General features: G+C 37.5%; 1 protein-coding gene and 1 pseudogene across 1 annotated transcript; both read left to right on the forward strand.

Moving 5' to 3' along the window:
• The first annotated feature begins 9,896 nt into the window (after positions 1-9,896).
• Positions 9,897-16,698, forward strand: LOC149046604 (uncharacterized; annotated as a pseudogene).
• Positions 16,699-20,475: 3,777 nt separating this feature from the next.
• Positions 20,476-27,814, forward strand: LOC149046605 (uncharacterized). Its single transcript, XM_089203392.1, has 12 exons — positions 20,476-20,939; positions 22,734-22,842; positions 23,283-23,396; positions 23,669-23,714; positions 24,532-24,712; positions 24,803-25,514; positions 25,598-25,690; positions 25,775-25,867; positions 26,195-26,368; positions 26,886-26,983; positions 27,203-27,333; positions 27,639-27,814. The coding sequence occupies exons 1-12, from the start codon at positions 20,476-20,478 to the stop codon at positions 27,797-27,799; spliced, it is 2,376 nt and encodes a 791-aa protein (XP_089059518.1). The 3' UTR covers positions 27,800-27,814.
• The last annotated feature ends 184 nt before the right edge of the window (positions 27,815-27,998 follow it).

The following is a 27,998-nucleotide window of genomic DNA, read 5'->3' on the forward strand; positions in this document are numbered from 1 at the left end:
CTACCAGTTGGTAATTATGAATGTAATTTTTAAACAGATGTTAGGAACAAGAAGCAAAACGGAACTCCGCCTCTGCAGAGAAAAAAGTACACTTGAGGAAACGGTAATTTCATAGAAAGTTCTACACTTCTTTGTACCTCGGTGAATCATGTTGTCTTTAGTCTCGTATAGTAATCACAGGAAAGGTTAGGCCACTCAATACAAAATTGGAAGAGTAGAATGCTATGCTTATTCTATTAAGGTCGATCGATATTTTTAATTTGTTAGAAAAGTTATTTATTTTTATTGACTTTACCAATGTTGAATACCTATTCAATACTTATTATGACAAAGATAACGGTAAAAAAAAAACAGGTATCAAGTCATTTTGTTACAGATAATTTCGCTATGGCAAAAATGTACATAAAAAGATTGCGTATTTTTTAATCTTACCTGATTCGAGTTGACGTAAGACTGTTGGAAGGCAGAACCCGAGGAGAGACCATCATTTGAACAGCTGATAACAAGAATGGACGACATGATGACGCAGGACACACCTTACGTTTACCTGAATAAAGACTATGAAAACGATGCCTCTAATATTGAGGCAAAACCCGAAACTGACAAACGACATGAATAATTAGTGTTAGTCAGATAAGTTCTCAGAAGTGAGAAGAAAGAAAATTTATTAAGTTTTCAATAAGAGAACGTGCTAATTTAAGAGTTATAGTTATCATCAGTAAGCGAGTCTGATTTCTTAAAGGTTTGGTCATCTAGATCTAATATGAACACCGATATGCTGAAAAACGTAGTACCTTTGGTTTAAAGAGTAATTAAAAATCAGCCAAAAGAGCCACGACATTAGGAACATCATCAAAGACAGAATTTAGCATTTTACACGTAGATATATAAATCATTATTTCATACCTCGTTAACATTTCTGCTGTAATGAAGAAATCCGAGTGAATTATAAACAAGATACTTTGTTAGTTTACTTTGTAGCCTAAAATAAATGAAAAAATGCCAGAAGGCATTCCGGGTTTGTTTTGCTCATTGACTGCTCCAAAAATGAAATCAGAGGATTGAAGATAACAGAAACTAATGACCTGGGGATCACGACAAATATTCGTGATAAACACTCGTCAGCATGCAGCATTTGATTGGCTTACTCATCAAGTTTTGTAGATTAAAACACTAACACTTTTGGAATAATAAGATGCTGTAGGTCTATTGTATAAATTTTAGCAGAAACCTCCGATTTTTCTGGTTTTATCTTCTGGATAAGAACTTTGATTTAATCAGAGCGATTTTAGAATTTAAAAAGATCAATCTGAGGTTTTTTTCAGAATAATAGAATATTGTAGATTTCAGTAATTCATAACGTTTTAAAATAATTATTGTTCTCAGCTAAAAAGGAGATTATTTCAAGCTTCGAAGGTTCATCAAAGAGCCATTGGTATCTTACCAAATATTTTTTTAGAATAACGGTATTTATAAACAGTTTTAGTTGTAAGGGTATGGTACAGCAGAATTGACACTCAGTATTAGAAGGTTACTCAACGATAACAGTGGCTGGTTCCGCCATAGACTCAAGTTTTTCACCAAATAGCTATTCCATATACTGTTTCAAGGAATGAAATTTCTGTATTTTAAAAAGCTTCCGAGCAGGGTACTCAGAAGTACTCTTGGTTATTGGTTACCTAGGTTAGTCCCTCCCCATCCATCCCGTATACAAAGCTAAGTTATTTCTTCGTGATTTTCAGGTGCTGATAACTCTATTTGAAAAATAAATTATAAAATAATTCAAATAGTACGCGCGCTCTGATTGGCCATAAAACCATTTTACATGAGCGTATGTAAACACGGTTTTCGTTCCTCTTTCATTAGTTGTTTTATAAAAGAAATGTAAAATGGTTTCCGTGTTTACATAGCCTGATCTCGATAAGCTGGAAACCACTCCGCGTGTTCTCCCAACCTCCCGCGTGTTTACATCAGGCTATGTAAACACGGAAACCATTTTACATTTCTTCAATATCAACCACCGTATCAACCAGATGATAGAATTCTTCATATCAGCGTCATTTCCAGCCAGCAAATTAAGATTAAACGTTTTTTTTAAACGAGGTTTACTTTCCGGCGTAAGTCAATTGTTTGGTTGGTTTTTTTTATAAGTGATATTTTTATCATAATTATCATTATCATATATATTTTTCGAGGGTTCATTGGACCTGACCGTGCAAAACTATTTTTTAACGGGCAATCACAAAGAACTGACCGACAATCATTGATAATTAACAATTTATTCAATTCAACTGAAGATCGAAGCAAAATCAGCCGTCAGTTCGCACAGGCTCATCACAATGACCCCATCGCTACCGTACATTTATGTTCTAAGAGCAAAAACACTCTGAACTGTTTGAGAATTGTCATGATTGAGTTGGTGCAACAGTTGCAACAGAGTTTTTAATATTCTTCATTCTTTGAAAGCATTGTCTTTCACTGTCAGAAAAAGTAGCCACGTAATCTGGAGAACAAAACAGTAATCCATATCCACATTGATTCTATGAATTAATGCTCGTTACAATTACTATATTTATTCCGAAAGTGGAAATGTGATCATCGCAGTAAATTTTCCAATTTAAGCAATTGGAAAGAAGAAGCCTGAAAAAAATCAGGGCTTCAACGGGATTCGAACCCGTGACCTCCGCGATACCGGTGCGATGCTCTACCAACTGAGCTATGAAGCCACACATTGGGAGCGAGGTCAATTTATTGAGTTCATATCTTCCCGTGCAGTGAAATGATGTGGAGTTTTACTGCGATGATCACATTTCCACTTTCATCTACAACCGCAGTACAAATATGAATTATTTCATATAAACTCCACATATGTTTATTCCCTTATCTCGATATATCAAGGAGACATAAACACAAAAATTTACTCGCTCCCAATGTGTGGCTTCATAGCTCAGTTGGTAGAGCATCGCACCGGTATCGCGGAGGTCACGGGTTCGTAAATTTTTGTGTTTATGTCTCCTTGATATATCGAGATAAGGGAATAAATATATGTGGAGTTTATATGAAATAATTCATATTTGTACTGCGGTTGTAGATGAAAGTGGAAATGTGATCATCGCAGTAAAACTCCACATCATTTCACTGCACGGGAAGATATGAACTCAATAAATTGACCTCGCTCCCAATGTGTGGCTTCATAGCTCAGTTGGTAGAGCATCGCACCGGTATCGCGGAGGTCACGGGTTCGAATCCCGTTGAAGCCCTGATTTTTTTTTTTTTTCAGGCTTCTTCTTTCCAATTGCTTAAATTGGAAAATTTACTGCGATGATCACATTTCCACTTTCATCTACAACCGCAGTACAAATATGAATTATTTCATATAAACTCCACATCATTTCACTGCACGGGAAGATATGAACTCAATAAATTGACCTTGCTCCCAATGTGTGGCTTCATAGCTCAGTTGGTAGAGCATCGCACCGGTATCGCGGAGGTCACGGGTTCGAATCCCGTTGCAGCCCTGATTTTTTTCAGGCTTCTTCTTTCCAATTGCTTAAATTGGAAAATTTACTGCGATGATCACATTTCCACTTTCATCTACAACCGCAGTACAAATATGAATTATTTCATATAAACTCCACATCATTTCACTGCACGGGAAGATATGAACTCAATAAATTGACCTCGCTCCCAATGTGTGGCTTCATAGCTCAGTTGGTAGAGCATCGCACCGGTATCGCGGAGGTCACGGGTTCGAATCCCGTTGAAGCCCTGATTTTTTTTCAGGCTTCTTCTTTCCAATTGCTTAAATCGGAAAATTTACTGCGATGATCACATTTCCACTTTCATCTACAACCGCAGTACAAATATGAATTATTTCATATAAACTCCACATCATTTCACTGCACGGGAAGATATGAACTCAATAAATTGACCTCGCTCCCAATGTGTGGCTTCATAGCTCAGTTGGTAGAGCATCGCACCGGTATCGCGGAGGTCACGGGTTCGAATCCCGTTGAAGCCCTGATTTTTTTCAGGCTTCTTCTTTCCAATTGCTTAAATCGGAAAATTTACTGCGATGATCACATTTCCACTTTCATCTACAACCGCAGTACAAATATGAATTATTTCATATAAACTCCACATATATTTATTCCCTTATCTCGATATATCAAGGAGACATAAGCACAAAAATTCACTTTGGAGGGTATTTTTAAAATACTCTGTGTAACGTTTGTGGCGAGGAAGATCAAGGGATCGATATATTGCACAATAACCTGCTGTGCTTCACAAAAAGATGTCAAAGAATGTTGTAAAAGGAAATCATACCCTTGTATATGTTTTAAAGGAATTTTGCCGACCGCTGGCTGCGCAGGAAAATTTCATAACATCTACTTCGTACTGTTTTCTCAGAGCGTCTGATAGTGAATTCGCAAACGTCTTAAAGACATGCTGTTCTTTCAAGGAAAAGCTTTAAACATTCCTTAGAACAAAAATCTCGACGGAAAGTGCATTGGTACTGGAGCGAAACCTATTTACATTCTCTAATCACTTTCTGCCCCTTACTCTCTCTCGACTTGTTATATACAATAACTAGGGTGCTCAAATTTAATTATAGTTTGCAAAGTTTAGGAAACGTTTCATGATCGTTCATTTTTGAGTCAAGCCTAATTGCTTTTTCTTTTCTACTTGTTTTTCTACATGTTAAACGTTGAATTACTAACATTTGCTGAGCAAGGTTTGAAACAAAGTTACCTTATATAAAGTTAATGCCATGCTCTGGATATGATGGTTAGCAGCTTCAAAAGGCTCAAACTTGCATTGATTATGTCTTGTTATTGAGATTTTTAGGAAGCAGACTAATAAAATATTTTTTGCAAAGCTTTGAGTAATAATAAAACAAACGGATTCAAAGCCCGCGTGGAAATTTTTAACAACGTGTATGTCAAACATTTTTTTCACGAATGTTAAATCATCCGAAAGGCTATTGATATGGTCTTGCCATTTACTCCCAAGACGTAAGAATAGCAGAAGTCGCCCATGTATCTTGTTGAGATTATTATTATTTTTTTACTTTTTTTTCCATAAGGATAAAAGTTGTAACTGTAACTTGTTGACCTTGCTAGTTATGATCCAAGGAGTGTCTGTTATTGCAATTCACCAGACCTGACTAGGTCTCAGAGAGCCTAATTGACTAGTTGCCTAGTCCCTCAAGCCTACTCTACTTGATTGAGTAGACCTGTCAGACTGAATATGTTCATGAATGTGTTTACACACAGGAGACGTGACCCAAGGAAAGAAAATCTGCCAAAACTTACAGTAAACTTACAGCTCAATTACTGAAAACAAACACATACTTTCCGATATTTCTTATCTGTTACAACACTGTTCCATCGCATAGATAGCTTGGAAAGATGTCTTGCCTTAGCAATTTTTCGAGTGCAGGCCACTGAAAAGAGACTTTCCAACAGAGCTTTAATTTTTACGGTCAGTTCGCATAGCGCTCGTTTTTCTAAAGAGATTTCCAGAGAGATCTGGCTTAAACACCTCCAACCGTATTCCAAGGGTTAAATATTGTGAATCAGCGGACAGAGTATGCAGAAAAAATACGCATATTACATTCACTTTGAAAATCCTTGGTGATTCCTGCCATCTGATTGGGGTTACGAATCGCACCATTTTTTTTTTCTCTAAATCGCATCCATTTCCTAGCTGATGCAAAATAAACAAAACAATCAATCGAAATTTCCCAAAACCTTTCTTTTTCTTCCATAATAGAACAGCACTCTGTAAATTTCTAATATTGGTGTAGTTATGTAACGACCGCCCGGCAGGAGTCTCTTTTAGTTTGGCCATTACTCAAATTGAAAATTGATGGCTGCAATGCAAATTTATTGAATTTATGAGGACTCGAAATATGAATTAAATTTCGTGTTCACTTTGCACAGAAAAGTTCCCTTTTGGCTCGAGTTCACCTTTACAATTTTTTTCTACTGCTTTGAACTTTTTTAAATCTACTATATTCTGATTTACCCAATTTCCTACGCTCGATTCAAATTAGCTCAAACGAGGCTGTTGGCAACTACTTGCAAAATGTGTTAGCAATGGCGTCTGAAGTCTTCTGTTTGGTGGTATTCCTACTGGTTTTGCGTCTCCAACCGTCAAAAGGTTTTTTGAAATGAAAGGTAACAGCATTGATTTACATCTAAATTCACATGGCTTTGTAACATACTGATAATCACACAGAATGATTGTACATACACAGACTCCAAGCCAATGGTCATAAAAATTTATTCTTTTACACAAGATACCATATATCCAAGCAGACTTTCCCTGCTTTTTGTTCTAATTCCTCTGCTTTAATAACCTTTACGTGTGCCATTTCTCCTTTGTAGACACACAGGATGTCGAGGCTCAAGCAGATCAATTATCGGTTGATGTTCCACTTCCTCAGCTTCTCTCCGAAACAAAGAAACGCCAAAGGAGTGGTTAGATGCAAATCGAAACTCTTACAGCGCGTCGGTTCATTATTTTTCTGAGGAAACAAAACTATAATTTCTTTTCAGAAATATAATATGCGTGGGTTTTGTTGCACAGACCATACACAAGGTTATGGTAGAGTTACGTTAATGGTTACGGGATGTTTTAGTTCTGAGACGGCAGTATCTTTACTGACGGAGACCTCGGATAATGGTTGCCCGAACAGAACTACCTTGTCTAACAATAGTGCAATTACTTGCTTGAGATTAAAATGCCAGCATATGAAAGAAAATTGACAGTGAGCAGAGGGTTTGAAGTTGCATTTCACTTCAAGCAATTGCCTTTGCAATCCACAACTCTAAATTATTATCATTTGTATCAATGGCTCGAAACCAGCCAAAATAAGTCGCGTTTGAGCCTGTAATTATGGTGAACATTTTAGTTTTTTGCTCTTTCAGTTACGTAGGGTCAGTTCACTGGCTATAAAAACACTCTACTTGGATATCTAAGTGACGATAATTTCTTTTTCGAAGGAGGTTATTCAATTCAAATTTCTTCATCCAAAGAGATGAATGATCATCTTGATAATCGGCCAAATGTAGGTCATGGGAGGTGGCGGTGGACGAGATTGAGTCGAATCTACATCAATGCTTTTCAATCAACTTGCTTTTAATTATGGAAATTGCAGTAATTAGTCTCCTTATCATCAACCTCGATCTTTATCAATTTGATGACTCTCAAGAATAAGAAGTTATGATCATGTTCTAACGTCAGTTTATGGTTTAGCGAATTCGTGTAAGCAAGGTCAATTTATTGTGTGTTTTATAAGAACAAAAACGTTTACAGAGGATAAGAATAGCACCAGGCATCGAACTAAATTTTTGTGGTCTTCCACAATCTACAGTGTTTTTCAGCAGACATTATCTATGCTAAAAGGGTCAGTAAAACCGCAAAGAAAAGAAGCGCACGGCAGTAGTATCTAGGCCTTCAAACGACGCAAAAGATTAGCTCAATGCATTTCGAGCTTGATTCGTTTTAGTCAGAGTAAAATATTGTGAGGGCTAGGGTAGGATTCAGTTCTGTACATTCTTATGAATTAATTTCATAGCCACTTTGCTATTTTTTTCCATAGCCACGCGACTATTTTTAGATGTTGCGGCAGTAATTAGTTTAAAAAAAATTCAATCAAAAGGCTCGGCCAGAAAAAACAATTAACCAAAGTCCTCAATAAGAAAAGAAGAGATCGTAAATTTATCATGTGACAGGATCAGCCAAAAACTGTTTCGTGTGATGTATATAAATTGAACCAATTTTGAAATTAAACATTCAAATGTAAGAGGCCAGTAAAGAACCTTGTTAAGTTATAAAATAAAGGGAAAATAATTACAAAACTCCTTGGAATCCTTTTTCAAACAATCCGCTGAAGCTTGGACGGGAGAAACAAAGAACAATCTTGGCCGCTGTGATTGATGTGTGGACTGTATGTTGAAGAGCTCCCGAGGAAAAGCACAATGATAGAGCAATGATTACTTTATACCAACTGAAGACGAACGCAAATACGTGGCATATCAATATGACTGCCTCTGTTGTTTTTCCTCCTAGTCACAACATGTGTTGAAATGAACCCGCTACGGGTCCCCTAAGTGTGAATATTTCGGCTTCTCGACTCAAGTTGCATTTTTAGAAGTTCGGAAATGTTATTTAAGGTTATTATTTTTATTAGACCATACAAATGTTTTATTTCTTTCCACGTAAGTTTCTGAGCTTCATAGAAATTAATCTTGACTTTCACTGAGTAGGGAGGGGTAGAATGCGAGGGGTAGAATGGGTAAACTGTAACTAACAGATGCCATAATATTTTGAAACCCATCTGGCCCAGGACAACTTATGCTCGTGATACATTGAAAACCATTTGAGTTCGTGACTCATGGTCATTTATTAGGTCGCAAGACAGCATTGAAAGAATCAGATCAAAATATTAGACAATTTAAAAACTCCCAAAAGTGACTGATTCATGTAACTTCTCCCTATAATATCTAAACACTATCCAGCAAACAGATAACGAAAATACTGAAACTTATCAGGCAGAAGTTATCTTGATCTTATATCAAATTCTCATGACTTTTTTACAAGTAAATGTGTAGCAACTAGAAGGGAGAATTAACAATCAGATCTTGGGTATTTAAGGGTTAAAGGAAGAGAGCAGAAATGCTTCCTCTCAGCTACTGATCTCAGCAATGCTAGTCCTTCACACACATTTAAGTTTCTGTCAGAGATAAGCATTCAGTGAATTGATATTCCCATTCTTAGCACTTAGAGGCCTTCTGACAAAAAGGTTTGCTATACTAGTTCTTATTGCATTGTGTTAACCAATGCTATGATAGTATAATTTTGAGATACTTAAAAGATTGAGAAATATATCCAAGTCAAGATATTTATTTTATACTGTTACAGTTACCATAAGATTTGTTTGAAAGAGAATCTTTCAGACCATCGAATTGTATGAGAAATTATTTTTTGCGAGACTTCTATCAAACTTCTTATTATAAGGACAATTTTGCGAATAATAAAATTTAGTGTCAGTTCATCTTCGTGTTGAGAACTCTTTTAGTTGGTGAAACTCACTTTTTCTTTTTTCCAACTTGAAGCATCAAATTGATTGATACATAAAGCACACAAAATATTTTTTGAGAGTTCCATTTGGCATCCATAGTGGATCACTATGCTATCATGAAAAACAAAAACAACAACTACTGAAAACTGCTTTTGTCACAATTGCTACCAAATCTGTGTCAGTTTTCTGGGTCTGCCATAATAAGTGAAAACTCTGAAGCAAAAGAAATTATTTTCCAAGAGTTTCTCTGCTAGGAGTGTTTTTGGCAAGCCATGTAGTAAACAGGTGAGCAGTACTGAACTTATTGACTTACTGCCGCGGCAATGCAAAAAAACTCTATCGAACTTAAAACAATTCAGGTACCTAATTGAAAATTTGTACTAATTTTGCAACAATAGTCACCCTCATCCATAATTCACAGAGAATAAGATAAGTATAGAACGATGAATACTTAGCAAAAATACATGCCTCCGTGCATAAACTTGAAGAAGTGAAAGCTCGTAGGCAAGCCATTGGGGCCATAAAATGTATTTGAACAACCAAAAGCGGCTCACTACTCTCCTTTCCTTTTGGGAGAAAAATTAGCTTTATCGAGATTTCGGCTAGGACCATCCATTTTCCTATAAAATTTAACAATGTTACTGCTTAAGTATGAATCACCAGGTGCACTCACAGAGATTTAACACGAGTCAACCCCAGCCTCGTTCTCACGTGTGCGCGGTTGCATTTCCAATATGGCACTGGGAACTGTAAAAAGGTCTATTAGAAAGTGAAGAGGAGACCCGGAGCAGACTTGTTTTTTACAATGCATACAAGAGAAAGGTTCCTGTGTGCAGCAGGAAGTATATTCAATGAACTCTGCAAGTGCATGTTTTCATTTCGTCTCCTAATTTTGATGGAGGTAGTCGAACTTTCAGCTGCGGACACTGGACTTATAATACTCATTGGACAAATTGTCAACGCGTTCACCTCAGTAATCTCTGGTTACCTCGGCGATATGGTTAAAGTACCTGTTCTTTCACAGAAAATTGGAATACGAAAATCTTGGCATCTCATGGCGACGGTTTTTATGGGCGTCGTAGTTCCTCTCTGGGGCAACTGTTGCATTCTCTGTAGTGGAAGTCATCAAACTTGGCTTCCCACCGTCTATTACGGTTTCTTGTACTCACTGTATAATATGTGTTTCAGCGTGATGGAGATAAATCACCTGGCTTTCATCACAACTTCAGCTGTGTCGGTTGAAGAACTAACAGATTTAAGCGCCATCAGTTTTGCTATTTTTAAAAGTATTATATTAAATTAAACTTAACTGTTCACCCATTTTGTTGGGCTCTTACCAAAGATCTACTGGAGGACAGACGCGTAGTTTACGTCGTCATAAATCACTTGTATGACTTTTATATAACTCAACTCAAGTACGGACATTCTGAGGCCGTTTTTTCATAACTTATCTTGTAGGAATAATAAACGTGACATCTAAGAACAATTTTTCTTATTCTTCTCTTTTCCTTGGCACCTTTTGATAACAGTTTTAATGAGCATTATCATTCCTTTTTTCTTTAACCGCTGTTTTCTTGAAATCATGGTGAATGGCTTTCAATTGTATTCTTGATCTCGGTGTACAACATTTGTTTGAGCATTGTATGTGTATTTGTTTTAATATACTTGTATAAATCACTTGTATGACTTTTATATAACTCAACTCAAGCACGGACATTCTGAGGCCGTTTTTTCCTAACTTATCCTGTAGGAATGATAAACGCGACATCTAAGAACAATTTTTCTTATTCTTCTCTTTTCCTTGTTCAAAAGGACAATGTTCAGCTTCCTTAGTGGTATTTACATATAGGTGATCGCCTGGGGCCTTTTCGCACAAGACAATAGCGATACTCTGGGACCTTTACATTTCCTTGTAAATTAATTCTTGAGAATTTAATGCTAGATCAAGATAACAACTTCTATCTGGTAAGTATGAGTATTCTCATCAGCTGTTTACTGTATGTTTACTACAGGAAGAGGTTACAAGTTAGTCATTTCTGGGAGTTAAAAGGTTGATTAATTCTTTTCTGAACAGTACCTTTCGTGGATTGCTACTGGAACAGGACTCTTCTTTGCAGTCATCTTCCACATTGGTACAAAGGAACCTCAAAAATGTCAGAGTCAAGAAACCACCACAATGAATCTTACGGTAAGACAGGAAACAAAAAGGATATTTCCTTTTCAAATAATGGTCATACAAAAACTTATTTTTGCGTTCGGAAAGCAGACAACACTGTGGAGCTAAAAGCGGCGCGCTTGTGCGATTGTTTCTTCGTTCTTCATTTGATTTATCTACAAGATGTCTATTAATCTGAACGGGTCTTGAAGTTTCATTGCGTGACTAGAGGGATAGAGGTATGGTCCACACATTATCTAAAGCAACCTTTTATTCACTCTGGTCACTTTCCCGTTATTTTGCAGAAAGCTCCTGGAATAGTCATTGAAGAGTTTGGAGCCGAAGATGCCAGTAAGTCTATGGATATGTACTTTGGTGTATTGTTAAAAAAAACCGTCGTTTTTTGTGCTAAAAATTGCATATCTAAAGTCCTTTCCAACATAAAACTGAACAACAAAAATGAAAAACGCTACTCGTCTTCATCTCAAGGGGGATAGGTCTTATTTTTGCATGGAGCTTCTTAATATCTAGTGTATTGTTGCTTCGGTATTTTTGAGAACCTATTAACCATGACTGTGTGCAGGCATGCCACAAGTTTGATACAGGTGGTCCTATCTGGAGACAGCACCAATTTTGCTTGAAATGTTTAGACAACGTCCTCTTTAATGCAAATTATCTAGTTCAGAAGTGCATGTCAACTAGAGATTAAGATTAGTGGTCACAGGATATCCAACCCTCAAACTCTCTTCAGTTATTTTTAGACTGCATTCCGCCAAGAGGCTAAATATCGACTACGTCAGTAGCCAAGTAGATGGCTAGGATGAGGCAAAGAATTTTATCTGTCAACCCCGCCTTCTAAGGATCGTCTCTTTAGACAACTTTACTGTAACTCTTTTTTTCAGTGCAATTAAACGAGCAGAAGTCCAGATATCCCGTATTAGAAAAATCTTATTTTAGATCATTTTGAGGGAATAAGTTTTAATAGTTGATCCGACAAAGAGTTGAGAAATGTTCCTGAAGCTGACACGATTTAGTTCCACCGTTGAACCATGACACAGAAAAACCAGACGTTTTTTAATTGCTTGTTTTGTATTTTTGCTCAAGATTCTTGCTTTTAAGTTTATTGACATGGTTATGGCTTCGACTGAATATGAAGAACAACAAAGTGAGAAGAACGGATGTGGAGAAACCAAAAGCCATGAACTGCGCATCAGAAAACGAAGTCTTCCGCAGAAGTTTGCTGTTGCCATGTTTGCCGATGGGAAAATAGATAACATTGATCAAAATCATAAGAATCCAGAAAGTGAGGATACAAAAATACGAGTTGTTCTAGAAGTACAGCATCTTGATCGTGAACGCAAGAAGAGTCTACTAATGCTTGATTTTGACGGCATCCTGTTGATATTACAACACGAAGAGCACAAACAACCAACATGTTTTGGTGCCATGAAAAACCAAGTTACAACGGGCGGTAAAGCCGACGATCATACCACTGATGAAGAGTTGTGGAACGCTAGGCAAGAAAAAATCAAATACACTATTGAAGAAGATTTGTGGAAAAAGACCAAGATTTGAAGATGATGGAGGTCATGATGATAAGAAGGAAAGCCTTTGCAGTACAACAGTTAGGAAGCAAAAAAAGTCTGTGACTTTCGATCCTTCTGAACTTCTTAAAATGTTGTCAATGAACGGAACAGAACGACAGGGAATAAATCCCGATCATACGCCTGACAACAAAACGAGTTTGGATGAAAGTATACCAAAACAACACGGCAGAAAAATCGAAAGAATAGACACAGATAATTCGTTAACTTCAGGGGATAACCCTGATCTTGTTGGTCTCCCTGTTTAATCGACAAGTTCTACATCTGAGAGAAGACGTCCAAAAGGAATCAAATACTGGCTAAAATATCCAAACGTGTACATGGTAAACCCTCACTACTCCAACTATCTTTGTTTGTTGATTTAGTTGACTCTCTGTGACGTTTTTCTCGTGTTTTAATTCTCAGGTAGCCATTATCTTTACATGTACACGCCTTGTGCAGGACTCTGTACACGGCTATTTACCGCTATTCCTCACAGAGGGATTATCATTCCCCAAGGTATATTTCAATCTGATTTGCTCAGTTGTTTTCACCTCTTTGATAACTATAATAATCTCATCGTATTTTTGTCCTGGATCAGGCAGCTACCGCTTATTTTCCACTCGTCCTCCTAACCAGTGGCTCTTTAGCGAGTTCAACGTGTAACGAACCGAAAAGGAAAATTGGAAGTAAGGTAAGACCTAGAATGACCTTCTTCTAGCTGGTCATTCCACGTTTATGATGGTAGAAATGCATTGATTGCGCCAAACGTCAGTTTATCTCCTTGTTGATGATGATTGGCTGGGAGGGGCAATAAATCAACGATCATCTTAATGGCTTTAATAAACTTAACTCGACACATGAACCATCTTTCCCTCAAGTTACGATAGTCAGGAGTTCGATTCCTCAAAGGATTCTCAGATCTCTTTTTTTTTGTGTCTTGCTTGTTACAGAACCAAGAAAAACTTTATTTGTTAAATTAGTCTTATAAACTTTCATACTTTCCTTGATATCCAAATCTAGTGGAGCTACCTTCTAGCAAGTTTATTTGTGACGGGTGGCGCTGTTTGGAGCTATTTTCAAACCTTCTCCACCAGACAATCAACTTATGCACCAGTGGGTATGATAGGAAGTGGTCTGTCCATTATTGCACTGGTCTTCATCACCGAGCTGATCGGGGAAAATAGGGTTAGTCTTCCGAAACAAGTTTAAATGGTTTCGAGGAGAGACTAAGTCGCAAACTCTGATCATTTCATTAGAGTGCATTTCCAACCAGCCATTTTTGAAACTGAAATGACATGAAAGTTTTTTTGAATGTCGCAAAACAAAATCCAAACTAATCACAACTCTTTGTCAGAACGAAATAAAATCTCACAAGCAGCTACTAAGAATATAAAGTAAATACAGTTAGATCGCCTGAAGTTTGGGAAATTTCGAGTTACATCTGATCGGTTGAGAGATTGTTGCGAGTTTTCAAGGCCAATCATAAGGATAATGAAAAAGAACCGTTTCATTCGCGGACTAGTTCCGAAACTTGATTAACACCATGATCAGTGTGCATATTTTTCATAGTGCTCTCTATAAATTTACCATGATACTAATAAGGAAAACTTTTCTGACAATCAAGACTTTTATTTTGATTGGCCATCATTTGCCTTTTTCTCTCTTGACGTACATGTTTAATTCAGTAGTGACAGTGTGAGGAGAAATTAGACCTGTTCGTCTTAGGGGTAAGGAGTTAAAAATTACGTTAATAATAGTACTAATGTTGGTTTCCCATCTGAGATCAATGATTTAATACGGTGATTTCCTGTCAGGAAACCAGTGGACCAGTGTTTTCCATTATCATTGTACTCGCCAGAATCTTAAGCGGTGTACTTATCATTGGTATACAGGAATTTTATCCAGAAGAAAGGTTGGTCTATCAAATCTTTATTGTAATTTACCCTAGAAGGAACAAGAAACATGGTATTTAAAACGTTTAGATGACCAGCCGGTTTGTTAAAACTCGAAAAGTATATTCAACAGGTCTTTACCAGCTTGACCAGGCCATCGTTGACAAATCTGCAAAAGTAAAGGTATTGTCAAGCTGTTAGACGTCTATAACTTGGGTAACGTAAGGAGAATAACTGCAAATACTCTGAATTACCCCCTGACTCAATGGTGTCAAGCCGTTCCTTCGTTTAAACTAGTAATCTTACCAAATAACAGAAGCCTTTGTAAATGCATTTACCTCGTGATGGTTTTTTTGTCTATGTAGTGCTGCTATCCATGCTCAGTTATAATTAATAAGACGGTTTTAAACTTAGAGTTTCAGGTTGGTCAGTCAGTATTACACGTGGTTGTCTTTGTTGTTAACGAAACCTTCTTCTGTCAATTTGTTCTTCTAGTTTGAGAAGATGTTGAAAGAGATGGTAAACTCATTTCCAATATCGATGTTTTAAAAGCTCTTCTTAATAATCGGCCAAATGTAGGTCATGTGAGGTGGCGGTGGACGAGATTGAGTCGAATCTATATCAATGCTTTTCAATCAACTTGCTTTTAATTATGGAAATTGCAGTAATTAGTCTCCTTATCATCAACCTCGATCTTTATCAATTTGATGATTCTCAAGAATAATAAGCCATGGTCATGTACTAACGTCAGTTTATGGTTTAGTGAACTCCTCTAAGAAAGGTCAATCGATTGTGTTTTTTAAGAACAAAAACTTTTACTGAGGATAAGAATAGCACCAGGCATAGAAATAAATTTTTGTGGTCTTTCACAATCTACTGTGCTGTTCACTGGAGAAAGCAGACATTATCTATGCTAAAAGAGTCAGTAAAACCGCAAAGAAAAGAAGCGCACGGCAGCAGTATCCAGGCCTTCAAACGACGTAAAAGATTAGCTCAATGCATTTCGAGCTTGATTCGTTTGAGTTATAGTAAAATATTGCGAGGGCTAGGATAGGATTCAGTTCTATACATTCTTATGAATTAATTTGAAAGCCACTTTGCTATTTTTTTTTCCATAACCACGCGACTATTTTTAGATGTTGCAGCAGAAATTACTTAAAAAAATATAATCAAAAGGCTCGACCAGAAAAAACAAGTAGCCAAAGTCTTCATTATAGAAGAGATCGTAAATTTATCCTGTGACAGGATCAGCTAAAAACTGTTTCGTGCGATATATGTAAATTGAACCAATTTTGAAGAGTTGAAATTAAATATTCAAATGTAAGAAGACAGTAAAGAACCTTGTTAAGTTATAAAATAAAAGGAAAATAATTTCAAAACTCCTCGTAATCCTTTTCAAACACTCCACTGAAGCTTGGACGGGAGAAACAAAGAACAATCATGGTCGCTGTGATTGATATGCACGATTTAGTATACTCCTTACTTTCTTTATTCAATTTAGAACCAGCTCAAATGAGGCGGTTAGCAACTACGTGCGGCATGTGTTTCTAATGGCGCCTGGAGTATTAACTCTGGTGGGATTCTTACTGGTTTTGTTTTTCCAACCATCTAATTTTATCTGCAAAAGTAAAGGTAAGTACATTGTCAAGCTGTTAGACGTCTATAACTTGGGTAACGTATGGAGAATAACTGCAAATACTCTTAATTACCCCCTGACGCAATGGTGTCAAGCGTTCCTTTGTTTAAATTAGTAATGTTATTAAATGACACAAGCCTGTGTAAATGCATTTACCTTGTGATGGTTTTGCGTCTATGTAGTACTGCTATCCATGCTCAGTTAATAAGACGGTTTTAAACTAAGAGCTTCAGGTTTGTTAGTCAGTATTACACGTGGTTGTCTTTGTTGTCAACAAAACCTTCTTCTGTCAATTTGTTCTTCTTGTTTCAGAAGATGTTGAGGCTCTACACGGCTAATCGTGGTTTGATGTTCATGTTAACCAATGTCCATCGAGGGTCAAAGCAACGTCAAGCCAGAGCTTGGATGATAGTCACAATACCTTCATCGTGGTGGTGGATTCTTGTTCTGAGGACTCTAAACTTTTAATTCTTTGAAAATTGCATTATATGTAGAGACTGTCGACCTACTAAAAAGTCATTGCACAGACACGCCCACGATTTCGGCCAATACGACCCATAACTGTTTCATTTTTTACGATCAAGTTAAAATCAAAGAGATTGTAAAGTTCATTTCCATCTGTTGTTGTTTAGATTTTAGGAGAAACTATTTCACATGAAAAGTTTTGCGTTCGTAGAATTCCGTAAAATAAAAGGAGACAAGTCGTAATAACTTCTCGCACCGAGATGAACCGGAGTCCACTTTTCTCCAATTACTTGCTTGAGATTAAAATGCCAGCGTATGAAAGAAAACTTGACAGTGAGCGGAGGGTTTGAGCTTGTATTTCACTTGAAATAACTGCTTTTGCAATCCACAACTCTAAATTATTCTAATTTGTATCAATGGCTCGAAACCAGCCAAAATCAGTCTCCTTTGAGCCTGTAATTATGGTGAACATTTTAGTTTTTGCACTTTCAGTTACGTAGGGTCAGTTCACTGGCTATATAAGCATTCTACTTAGATATCCAAGTAACGATAATTCCTTGTTCGAAGGAGGTTGTTCAATTCAAATTGCTTCATCCAAAGAGATGGTAAACTCATTTCCAATGTCAATGTTTTAAAAGCTCTTCTTAATAATTGGCCAAATGTAGGTCATGGGAGGTGGCGGTGGACGAGATTGAGTCGAATCTACATCGATGCTTTTCAATCAACTTGCTTTTAATTATGGAAATTGCAGTAATTAGTCTCCTTATCATCAACCTCGATCTTTATCAATGTGATGACTCTCAAGAATAATAAGCTATGGTCATCAGACAAAGTTTGATGCTACTCTGGTTTGCAGATCTAATGAATGTAACCGAAGAAGTTACAATTCATAGACCCAACGTTTTGACACTCCTGTCTAGTGCCTTCATCAGGGGTAATCTAAACGCTGCAACAAGAGTTCCTTTTATTTGATCACTGATTGGCGGCCTATTTTCTGACGAGGTGTAAATAGGCGTTAGGAAGCAAACCGCCATCGTCACGATTTAAAGGAGCGTGGGCGGAGTTAATATGCCAAGCCTCCAAACAAAGGCGCTGGTGGTAACGCCGATAAGTGGTGATAATTTTAGAATTATCCCACCCAATTGTATGGTTAGTTAGGCATGTATGCTCCGATAAGGCTGAATTTTCCTTTTTGCAAAGGAAAACCGCTTTTTGGTGCTCTTTTAACCGTGTACCAAACTAACGTTTGGTCTGAATACATCGGAAAACGAATACATCGGACAGACCAAACGTCAGTTTGGTATACGGTTAAAAGAGCACCAAAAAGCGGTTTTTCTTTGCAAAAAGGAAAATTCAGCCTTATCGGAGCATACATGCCTAACTAACCATACAATTGGGTGGGATAATTCTAAAATTATCACCACTAATCGGCATTACCACCAGGGCCTTTGTTTGGAGGCTTGGCATATTAACTCTGCCCACGCTCCTTTAAATCGTGACGATGGCGGTTTGCTTCCTGACGCTTATTTACACCTTGTCAGAAAAAAAGGGGCGCTAATTAGTGATCATATAAAAAGACCTCTTGTTGCAGCGTTTAGATCACCCCTGATGAAGGCACTAGACATGAGTGTCGAAACGTTGGGTCTATGAATTGTAACTTCTTCGGTTACATTCATTAAATCTGCAAACCAGAGTAGCATCAAACTATATCTGATTGTCCACCTGGTTGCCGTGTGAACTTTAATATATTTTAAGCTATGGTCATGTTCTAACGTCAGTTTATGGTTTAGTGAATTCCTCTAAGTAAGGTCAATTGATTGTGTTTTTTAAGAACAAAAACGTTTACTGAGGATAAGAATAGCACCAGGCATCGAAATAAATTTTTGTGGTCTTTCACAATCTACTGTGTTGTTCAGTGGAGAAAGCAGACGTTATCTATGCTAAAAGAGTCAGTAAAACCGCAAAGAAAAGAAGCGCACGGTAGTAGTATCTAGGCCTTCAAACGACGCAAAAGATTAGCTCAATGCATTTCGAGCTTGATTCGTTTTAGTCAGAGTAAAATATTGTGGGGGCTGGGGTAGGATTCAGTTCTGTACATTCTTATGAATAAATTTTATAGCCACTATGCTATTTTTTTCCATAACCACGCGACTACTTTTAGATGTTGCGACAGTAATTATTTTAAAAAAATTCAATCAAAAGGCTCGGCCAGAAAAAAACAATTAACCAAAGTCCTCAAGAAGAAGAGAAGAGATCGTAAATTTATCCTGTGACCGGATCAGCCAAAAACTGTTTCGTGTGATATATGTAAATTGAACCAATTTGAGGAGTTGAAATTAAATATTCAAATGTAACAGGACATTAAAGAACCTTGTTAAGTTATAAATAAAGGGAAAATAATTTCAAAACTCCTTGTAATCCTTTTCCAAACAATCCGCTGAAGCTTGAACGGGAGAAACAAAGAACAATCTTGGCCGCTGTGATTGATGTGTGGACTGTATGTTGAAGAGCTCCTGACGAAAAGCACAATGATAGAGCAATGATTACTTTATACCAACTAAAGACGAACGCAAATACGCGGCTTACCAATATGTCAGCCTCTGATGCTTTTCCTTGTAGTAACAACTTGTGTTGAAATGAACCCGCTACGGGGCCTAAAGTGTTAACATTTCGGCTTCTCGACTCAAGTTGCATTTTTAGAAGTTCGGAAATGTTATTTGAAGTTATTATTTTTATTAAACAATACAAATGTTTTATTTCTTTCCACGTAAGTTTCTGAGCTTCATCGAAATTATTTTAGACTTTCACTGAGTAGGGAGGGGTAGAATGCGATACAACTTTCGTTTACGCATATGGGAATGCAACTTCCGTCCACGGTCTACAACTTCCGTCAATATCTGCTTCATCACGTAGTAGTACAGCAATTAGAAAGTGAACGTAAGAAGAGTCTCTAAGCGCGGTTTTAGGAAGGGATCCTGTCAAGACTAGATCAAGAGGTGGAAGTGCAACCTAAATGCGCACAACAACGACCTGGGAAAGGTCAAACCAAAGAAGAGGAGGAATAAAATGATAAGAATAAAAAGGATTCAGGGCATCAGAAGACATCAAAATATGTTATAAATATCAGTGAGTTACTCAGTGACTCACATCGAACGACAATTGAATAATTTCAGAAAAATAAAATGAACTTTTACTGAAGATGTAGATTTTTACCCCTGACATTAGTCGACGAACAAATAGAGGACCTATGCTAACTTTTTAAGATTTACCTAGGTTTCCATCCATGGGATATCTTCAAAATCTCTGGAAGCCCCAAGCGAAAATGATGACAAGTTCACCGCGGAAACCTCACTAGGACTATGTTGGCATAGTAATTTAGTGTTAACGACTCAGTTGAAAACGTGAATTGGCCACCGCAAAGAGTGAAAAGGCTCACGTTTCAAGCGTTAGCCCTACGTCAGAGCGATTAATATGATTGACTATCTGGAAGACAAAAAGCGGGCTGTGATTGGTGCATTATTTCCTTATCAAGTGGGAACGTCACACACCCATATAAAAGTGGTAGAAGTGGGCTACCGATAGAATGGAAGCAGGTTTAAGTGTGGGAGAGAGAGAGTAGCGTGTCCAGACCAAGGAGACCCGTTTTTACAATGCGTACAAGAGAAAGGTTACTGTGTGCAGCGGGAAGTATATTCAATGACCTCTGCAAGTGCATGTTTTTATTTTCTCTCCTATTTTTCATGGAGGTAGTGGAACTTTCAGCTGCGAACACTGGACTTATAATACTCCTTGGACAAATTGTCGACGCGTTGACTTCAGTAATCTCTGGTTACCTTTGTGATATGGTTAAAGTACCCGTTCTTTCACAGAAAATTGGAAAGCGAAAATCATGGCATCTTATGGCAACGGTTTTTATGGGAATCGTACTTCCTCTCTGCTTCAACCGTTGCTTTCTCTGTACTGGAAGTCATCAAACTTGGCTTCCCACCGTCTATTACGGTTTCTTATTTTCACTGTTTAACATGTGTTTCAGCGTGATGGAGATAAATCACCTGGCTTTCATCACAGCTACAGCCGTCTCGGTTGAGGAACAAACAGATCTTAGCGCCATGAGGTTCGCTATTTATAAAAGTATTAAATTAAATTAAATTTAACTGTTCACCCATTTTGTTGGGCTCTTACCAAAGATCTACTGGAGGACAGACGCTTAGTTTAGGTCGCCATTTACCCAATTTTCCTTTTTTATCATCTAAAACAAACTAATTATATGTTGATGCGGGTTTACAGTTCAAGAATCACAGAATAAGTCAAAATGTGGTAAAAATATAATATATGCCACGAGCATATTCTGACGTCATCTTTGATCTCTAACAAAACGGAAGACGTCATAATGTAACATTTTTGCTAATCAGATGATGACGCAAAGTTTTTATTTCATAATCAGACTCTCCTAAAGTTGCTTTTCACTACAACACTACATAAGCGTAAGCCGGTTGACTTAAGTACCATTGCCTATTGCTTTATAAAAGTTATAGGAAATAACATTAATTTAATGAAAAACCTTCCAGCTATGCGTATGTCTGCTCAGACCTCTGTTTTTAGTGTTCACACAAGTGAAATTAAGCTTCGAACGTATTCATCAGTTTTTTCATGCATTCAGCCATTGATTGACCTTACTGGCCATAATGGACGGCAACTTGTATTCCTATGTGAGGAATAAAATTTTCGTGTCAATTGCTCTAGTTATAACACTCCAAAAAGTTTCAAGCGGCCAATTAGGCAGGGATTTACTTTTGAGGTTGCATTTAAGGACAGCATCAAGTTATTTTGTACATGATTCGAGATAATTATATTAAATCTGTATCCGACTAATTTGCGAAGTTTTCATATGGACTGATTGCATATATTTTCTAGTTAAAATGCGGACAAGAAAACAGCTATTGTGTGCGGTGAGAAATTTATACATATATTGTTTTATGCCTTCCAATGCATACCCTTTTCGCGTGCCATTTCTCCTGTGTAGACAAGCAGGATGTTGAGGCTCAAGCAGATCAATTATCGTTTGATGTTCCACTTCCTCAGCTTCTCTCTGAAAACAAGGCAACGCTAAAGATGTGGTTAGAGGCAAATCAAAATTGCAAAAATTAGTCTCACTATCATCAACCTCCATCTTCATCAATTTGATGACTCTCAAGAATAATAAGCCACAGTCGAGTTTTAGCGGCAATGTATGGTTTAGCGAGTTCCTTTAAGCAAGGCAAATTTAGTGCGTGTGTTATAAGAACAAAAAAATTTACTGTAGATAAGAATTCCACTAGGCATCAAGATAAATCTGTATCCAACTAATTTGCGAAGTTTTCATATGGACTGGTAGCGTCTACTTTCTGGTTAAAATGCGGACAAGAGAACAGCTATTGTGCGCGGTGGAAAATTTCTTCAACGACCTCTGCCGGCAGCTTAATTCTTCAGTCAAAATTAAATTTTTCTTTCAAAGATCGACGGGCGAAAATCTTGGCACTTTTTGACATCAGTTTTAATGAGCATTATCATTCCTTTTTTCTTTAACCACTGTTTTTTTTTTTATCAGAAATCATGGTGAATGGCTTTCAATTGTCTGTTACACCTTCTTGATCTCTGTGTACAACATTTGTTTAAGCATTGTGGGATAAATCACTTTTATTACAACTGAAACTGACTCCGTCGAGAATGTACAGCTCTTAGCGCTATGAATTCGAAGTCTGCTTCAAGAGACATTTTTTTAGACACAGTTTATACGGTAATCGTATTTGTTTTTAATATGCTTGTATAAATCACTTGTATAACTCAAGCACGGACAACCCGAGGCCGTTTTTTCCTAACTCATCTTGTAGAGCAATTTTCCTAATTATTCTCTTTTTCTTGTTCAAAGGACAATGTTCAGCTTCCTGAGTGGTATTTACATATACGTGATCGCCTGGGGTATTTTCGGACACGACCATAGCGTTACTCTGGGACCACAGAGCCTTCCAGATTTTGTGGTAAGTAGCAGCTTCGTTAAAAGTTCTATGCCACGATATGCTTTGACAAACAGGCAGAAGCTCATTACAATGAAATGAAAAAAAGGGCAATTACAAAACGGGTTGCAGCAATTTAGTTTTCTCTCCCTGCGCTGCCTGTCAGCCTGCCAGCCTCCTTCCACACATCTCTTCTGGCATTAAAAATCTTTTTTTTGTCCCTAACCCTTCAACTTTCAAGATTTGATTGCCAATTCTCTCCTGGAGCTGCTTTGCATTTCCTTGTAAATTAATTTTGAGAATTTATTGTTTTTTTAAGATAACAACTTTTACCTGATAAGTATGGGTATTCTCATCAGCTGTTGGCTGAAGAATGTATGTTTATTACTGGCAGAGGTTACAAGTTAATCATTTCTTGGAGTTAAAGGACTAAAATGCCAGTTGATTAATTCTTTTCTAAACAGTATCTCTCTTGGATTGCTACTGGAACAGGACTCTTCTTTGCAGCCATCTTCCACATTGGTACAAAGGAACATAAAAAATGTCAGAGTAAAGAAAGCGCCATAACGGATCTTACGGTAAGACAGGAAGCAAAAAAGATATTTGCTTTTCAAATATTGGTCGTACAAAGATTTATTTTTGCGTTCGGAAAGCAGACAACACCCTGGAGCTAATAGCAGCGCGTTTGTGCGATTGTTTCTTCGTTCATCATTTGATTTATCAACAAGATGTCTATTAATCTGAACGGGTCATGAAGTTACATAGCGTGACCAGAGGGATAGAGGTATGGTCTGCACATTGCCTGAAGCAACCTTTAATTCACTCTGGCCACTTTCCTGTTATTTTGCAGAAAGCTCCTGGAGTAGTCATTGAAGAGTTTGGACCCGAAGATGCCAGTAAGTTTATAGATATGTACTGTGGTGTACCGTCGTTGTTTGTGCTAAAATTGCAAATTAACGTCCTCTCCGACATCAAACTAAACTACAAAAATTAAGAACTCCGCTCGTCTTCATCTAAAGGGGGATAGGTCTTATTTTTGCATGGAGCTTCTTAATATTTAGTGTATTGTTGCCTCGATATTTTTGAGAACCTATTAACCATGACTGTGTGCAGGCATGCCATCTTATCTGGAGAGAGCATCAATTTTGCTTGAAATGTTTAGAAAACGTCCTCTTTAAAGCAAAATTTCTAGTTCAGAAGCGCAAATCAATTGGAGATTAAGATTAGTGGTCACAGTAAGGATATCAAACCCACAAGCTCTCTTCAGTTATTTCTAGACTGCATTCCGCTAAGAGGCTTAATGTCGACTACGTTAGTAGCTCGAGTTTTACTTCGAAGAACCAGCAAAGAAGATGGCAAAGATGGGGCAAAGAGTTTCATCTCTCAACCCAGCGTTCTAAGGATCGTCTTTTCAGACAACTTTACGGTAACTTTTTTTCAGCGCAGCGCAAAACCTTTAGCTTAGCTTAGGTAACTCAGATTCTTCACTAACAAGTTCCAACGGGGAAAAGAAGTAGAACAAAAACTAATCGAGAAAAAGTCCATATATCCCATTTTATGAAAATATTATTTGAGATTATTTTAAGGGAATAAATGTTAATGGTTGATCCGACAGAGATTTTGCTGAAGTTGGCACGATTTAGTTCCACCGTTGAACCCTGACACAGAAAAACCAGACGTTCGTTAATTGCTTGTTTTGTTTTTTTGCTCAAGATTCGAGACGGACCAGTCTTGCTTTTAAGTTTACTGACACGGTTATGGCTTCAACTGAATATAAGGAACATCGAAGTGAAATGAACAGATGTGGAGAAACAAAAAGCCATGAAATGCGTATCAGAAAACGAAGTCTTCTGCAGAAGTTTGCTGTTACTATGTTTGTCGACGGGAAAATTGATGACACTGATCGAAATCATGATCAGCCGTGGTCTTCGGAAGAGGAGACCACTAAGAATCCTGAAAGTGAGGACACAAAAATACGACTTGCTCTAGAAGTACAGCATCTTGATCGTGAACGCAAGAAGAGTCCGCTAATGCTTGATTTTGACGGCATCCTGTTGAGATTACAACACGAAGAGCACAAACAACCAACAGGTTTTGCTGTCGTGGAAAACCAAGTTACAATGGACGGTATAGCCGACGATCATGCAACTGATGAAGAGTCGTGGAACGTTAGACAAAAAGAGATCAAAAACACCACTGAAACAGATATGTGGAAAATGACCAACAGTGCGGCCCCCAAAACATCTTTTTGTACCGCATTTAAGCAAAGAAAAGATGGAATGGTGCTTTTTCCGGATGATGGTAAATTTGGTCTCTCTAACTCTGGATTTGAAGATGATGGAGGTGGTGATGGTAAGAAGGAAAGCCTCTGCGGTACATCACTTAGGAAGAAAAAAAAGTCTGTGACTTTCGATCCTTCTGGACTTCTTGAAATGCCGTCAATGAACGGAACAGAACGACAGGGAATAAATCTCGATCACACGCCTGACAACAAAACGAGTTTGGATGAAAATATTCCAAAACAACACGGCAGAAAAATCGAAAGAACAGAAGGTTGCGATACCACAGATAATTCGTTAACTTCAGGGGATAACCCTGATCTTCTTGGCCTCCCTGTTCAAACGTCTAGTTCTCCATCTGAGGGAAGACGTCCAAAAGGAATCAAAAACTGGCTAAAAGATCCACACGTGTATATGGTAAACCTTCACGTTTCCAACTATCTTTGTTTGTTAATTTAATTGACTCTCCGTGATATTTTTTCTCGTGTTTTAATTCTCAGGTAGCCATTATCTTTACATGTACACGCCTTTCGCAGGACTCTGTACACGGCTATTTACCGCTATTCCTCACAGAGGGATTATCATTTCCCAAGGTATATTTCAGTCTGAAGTGCTCCGTTGTTTTCAAACTCATTGATAATTATAATAATATCATCGTATTTTTTTCGGTGAATCAGGCAGCTACCGCTTATTTTCCACTGGTCCTCCTAACCAGTGGCTCTGTAGCGAGTTCAGCCTGTAACAAACTGAAAAGGAAAATTGGAAGTAAGGTAAGACCTAGATTAAAAGCTTTTTCTAGCTGGTCATTCCACGTTTGTGATGGTGGAAATACATTGATTGCGCCAGTTCTCGGATTATCTACTTGATGATGATGATCAGCTGAGAGGGGAAATAAATCAACGATCATCTTAATGGCTTTATTTAACTTAACTCGACGCATGAACCATCTTTTCTCAAGTTACGATAGTCAGGAGTTCGATTCTTTAAGGGATTCTCGGATCTTTTCTATGTCTCTCGCTTGTTACAGAACCAAGAACAACTTTATTTGTTAAATTAGTCTTGATAACTTTCATACTTTCGTTGATATCCACATCTAGTGGAGCTACCTTCTGGCAAGTTTATTAGTGATGGGTGGCGCTGTTTGGAGCTATTTTCAAACCCTCTCCACCAGACAATCAACTTATGCACCAATGGTTATGATAGGAAGTGGTCTGTCAATTATGTGCGTCATGGCACTGGTCTTCATCACTGAGCTGATCGGGGAAAATAAGGTTAGTGCTTTGAAACAAGCTTCAAAGGTTTCGAGGAGAGGCTAAGTCGCAAACTCTGATCAGTTCAGTTACAATGTATTTTCAACCAGCTATCGGACCAATTGACTGAAAAAGTAGTCATTTTTGAAATTGAAATGACATGAAATTTTTTTTAAATGTCGCAATACAAAATAAATACTAATCACACCTCTTAGCCAGAGCGGAGGAAAATCTCACAAGCAGCTAATGAGAATTTAAAGTAAATACAGTTAGATCGCCTGAAGTTTGGGAAATTTCGAGTGACATCTGATCGGTTGAAAGATTGTTGCGAGTTTTCAAGGCCAATCACAGAGGGTTTAACAATCAAGACCTTCAGTTTGATTGGCGATCATTTCAGTACCTTTTTCTCTCTTGACGTAAATGTTTGGTTCAGCAGTGACAATGTGAGGAGAAATTAAAGACCTGTTGGTCTTAGGAGTAGAAGTAATGTTGGTTTCCCATCTGAGATTAATGAGTTAATACGGTGATTTCCTTTCAGGAATCCAGTGGATCAGTGTTTTCCATTATCACTGTAATTGCCAGAATCTCAAGTGGTGCACTTATCATTGGTATACAGGAATTTTATCCGAAAAAAAGGTTAGTCTATCAAATCTTTATTGTAATTTACCCTAGAAGGAACAAGAAACATGGTATTTAAAACGGATGACCAGCCGATTTCTTAAAACTCGAAAAGTGTATTCAACAGGTTTGTCTTTACCAGCTTGACCAGGCCATCGTTGACCATTTTAAATTGTAATGAAAGTTTTAAAATTATAAATTATTTAGTAAACTCCTCAATTCCTTTATTCAATTTAGAACCAGCTCAAATGAGGCGGTTAGCAACTACGTACGGCATGTGTTTGTAATGGCGCCTGGAGTATTAACTCTGGTGGCATTCTTGCTGGTTTTGTTTTTCCAACCATCTAACTTTATCTGCAAAAGTAAAGGTAAGTACATTGTCAAGCAGTTAGACGTCTCTAACTTGGGTAACGCATGGAGAATAACTGCAAATACTCTTAATTACCCCCTGACGCAATCGTGTCAAGCGTTCCTCTGTTTACATTAGAAATCTTATTAAATGACACAAGCCTGCGTAATGCATTTACCTCGCGATGGTTGTGCGTCTATGTAGTACTGTCGTGCTCAGTTAATAAGACGGTTTTAAACTTAAAGATTCAGGTTTGCTAGTCAATATTACACGTGGTTGTCTTTGTTGTGAACCAAAACTTCCTCTGTCAATTTATTCTTCTAGTTTCAGAAGATGTTGAGGCTCTACACGGTCAATCGTCGTTTGATGTTCAAGTTAACCAATGTCCATCGGGAGTCAAAGCAACGTCAAGCCACAGCTTGGATGATAGTCACAATACCTCCATCGTGGTGGTGGATTTTTGTTCTGAGGACTCAAAACTTTGAATTCTTTGAAAATTGCATTATGTGTAGAGTTTCTATCAAGTTAAAATCAAAGAGATTATAAAGTTCATTTCTGTCTGTTATTGTTTAGATTTTACATGAAAAGTTTTGCGATCGTAGAATTCCGTTATTAAAAGGAGACAAGTCGTAATAACTTCTCGCACCATGATGGACGAGAGTGTACTTTTCCTAAATTTTAAAT

This window comes from Pocillopora damicornis, chromosome 4 (genome assembly GCF_964200805.1).
Source record: "Pocillopora damicornis chromosome 4, jaPocDami1.2, whole genome shotgun sequence".
NCBI lineage: Eukaryota > Metazoa > Cnidaria > Anthozoa > Scleractinia > Pocilloporidae > Pocillopora > Pocillopora damicornis.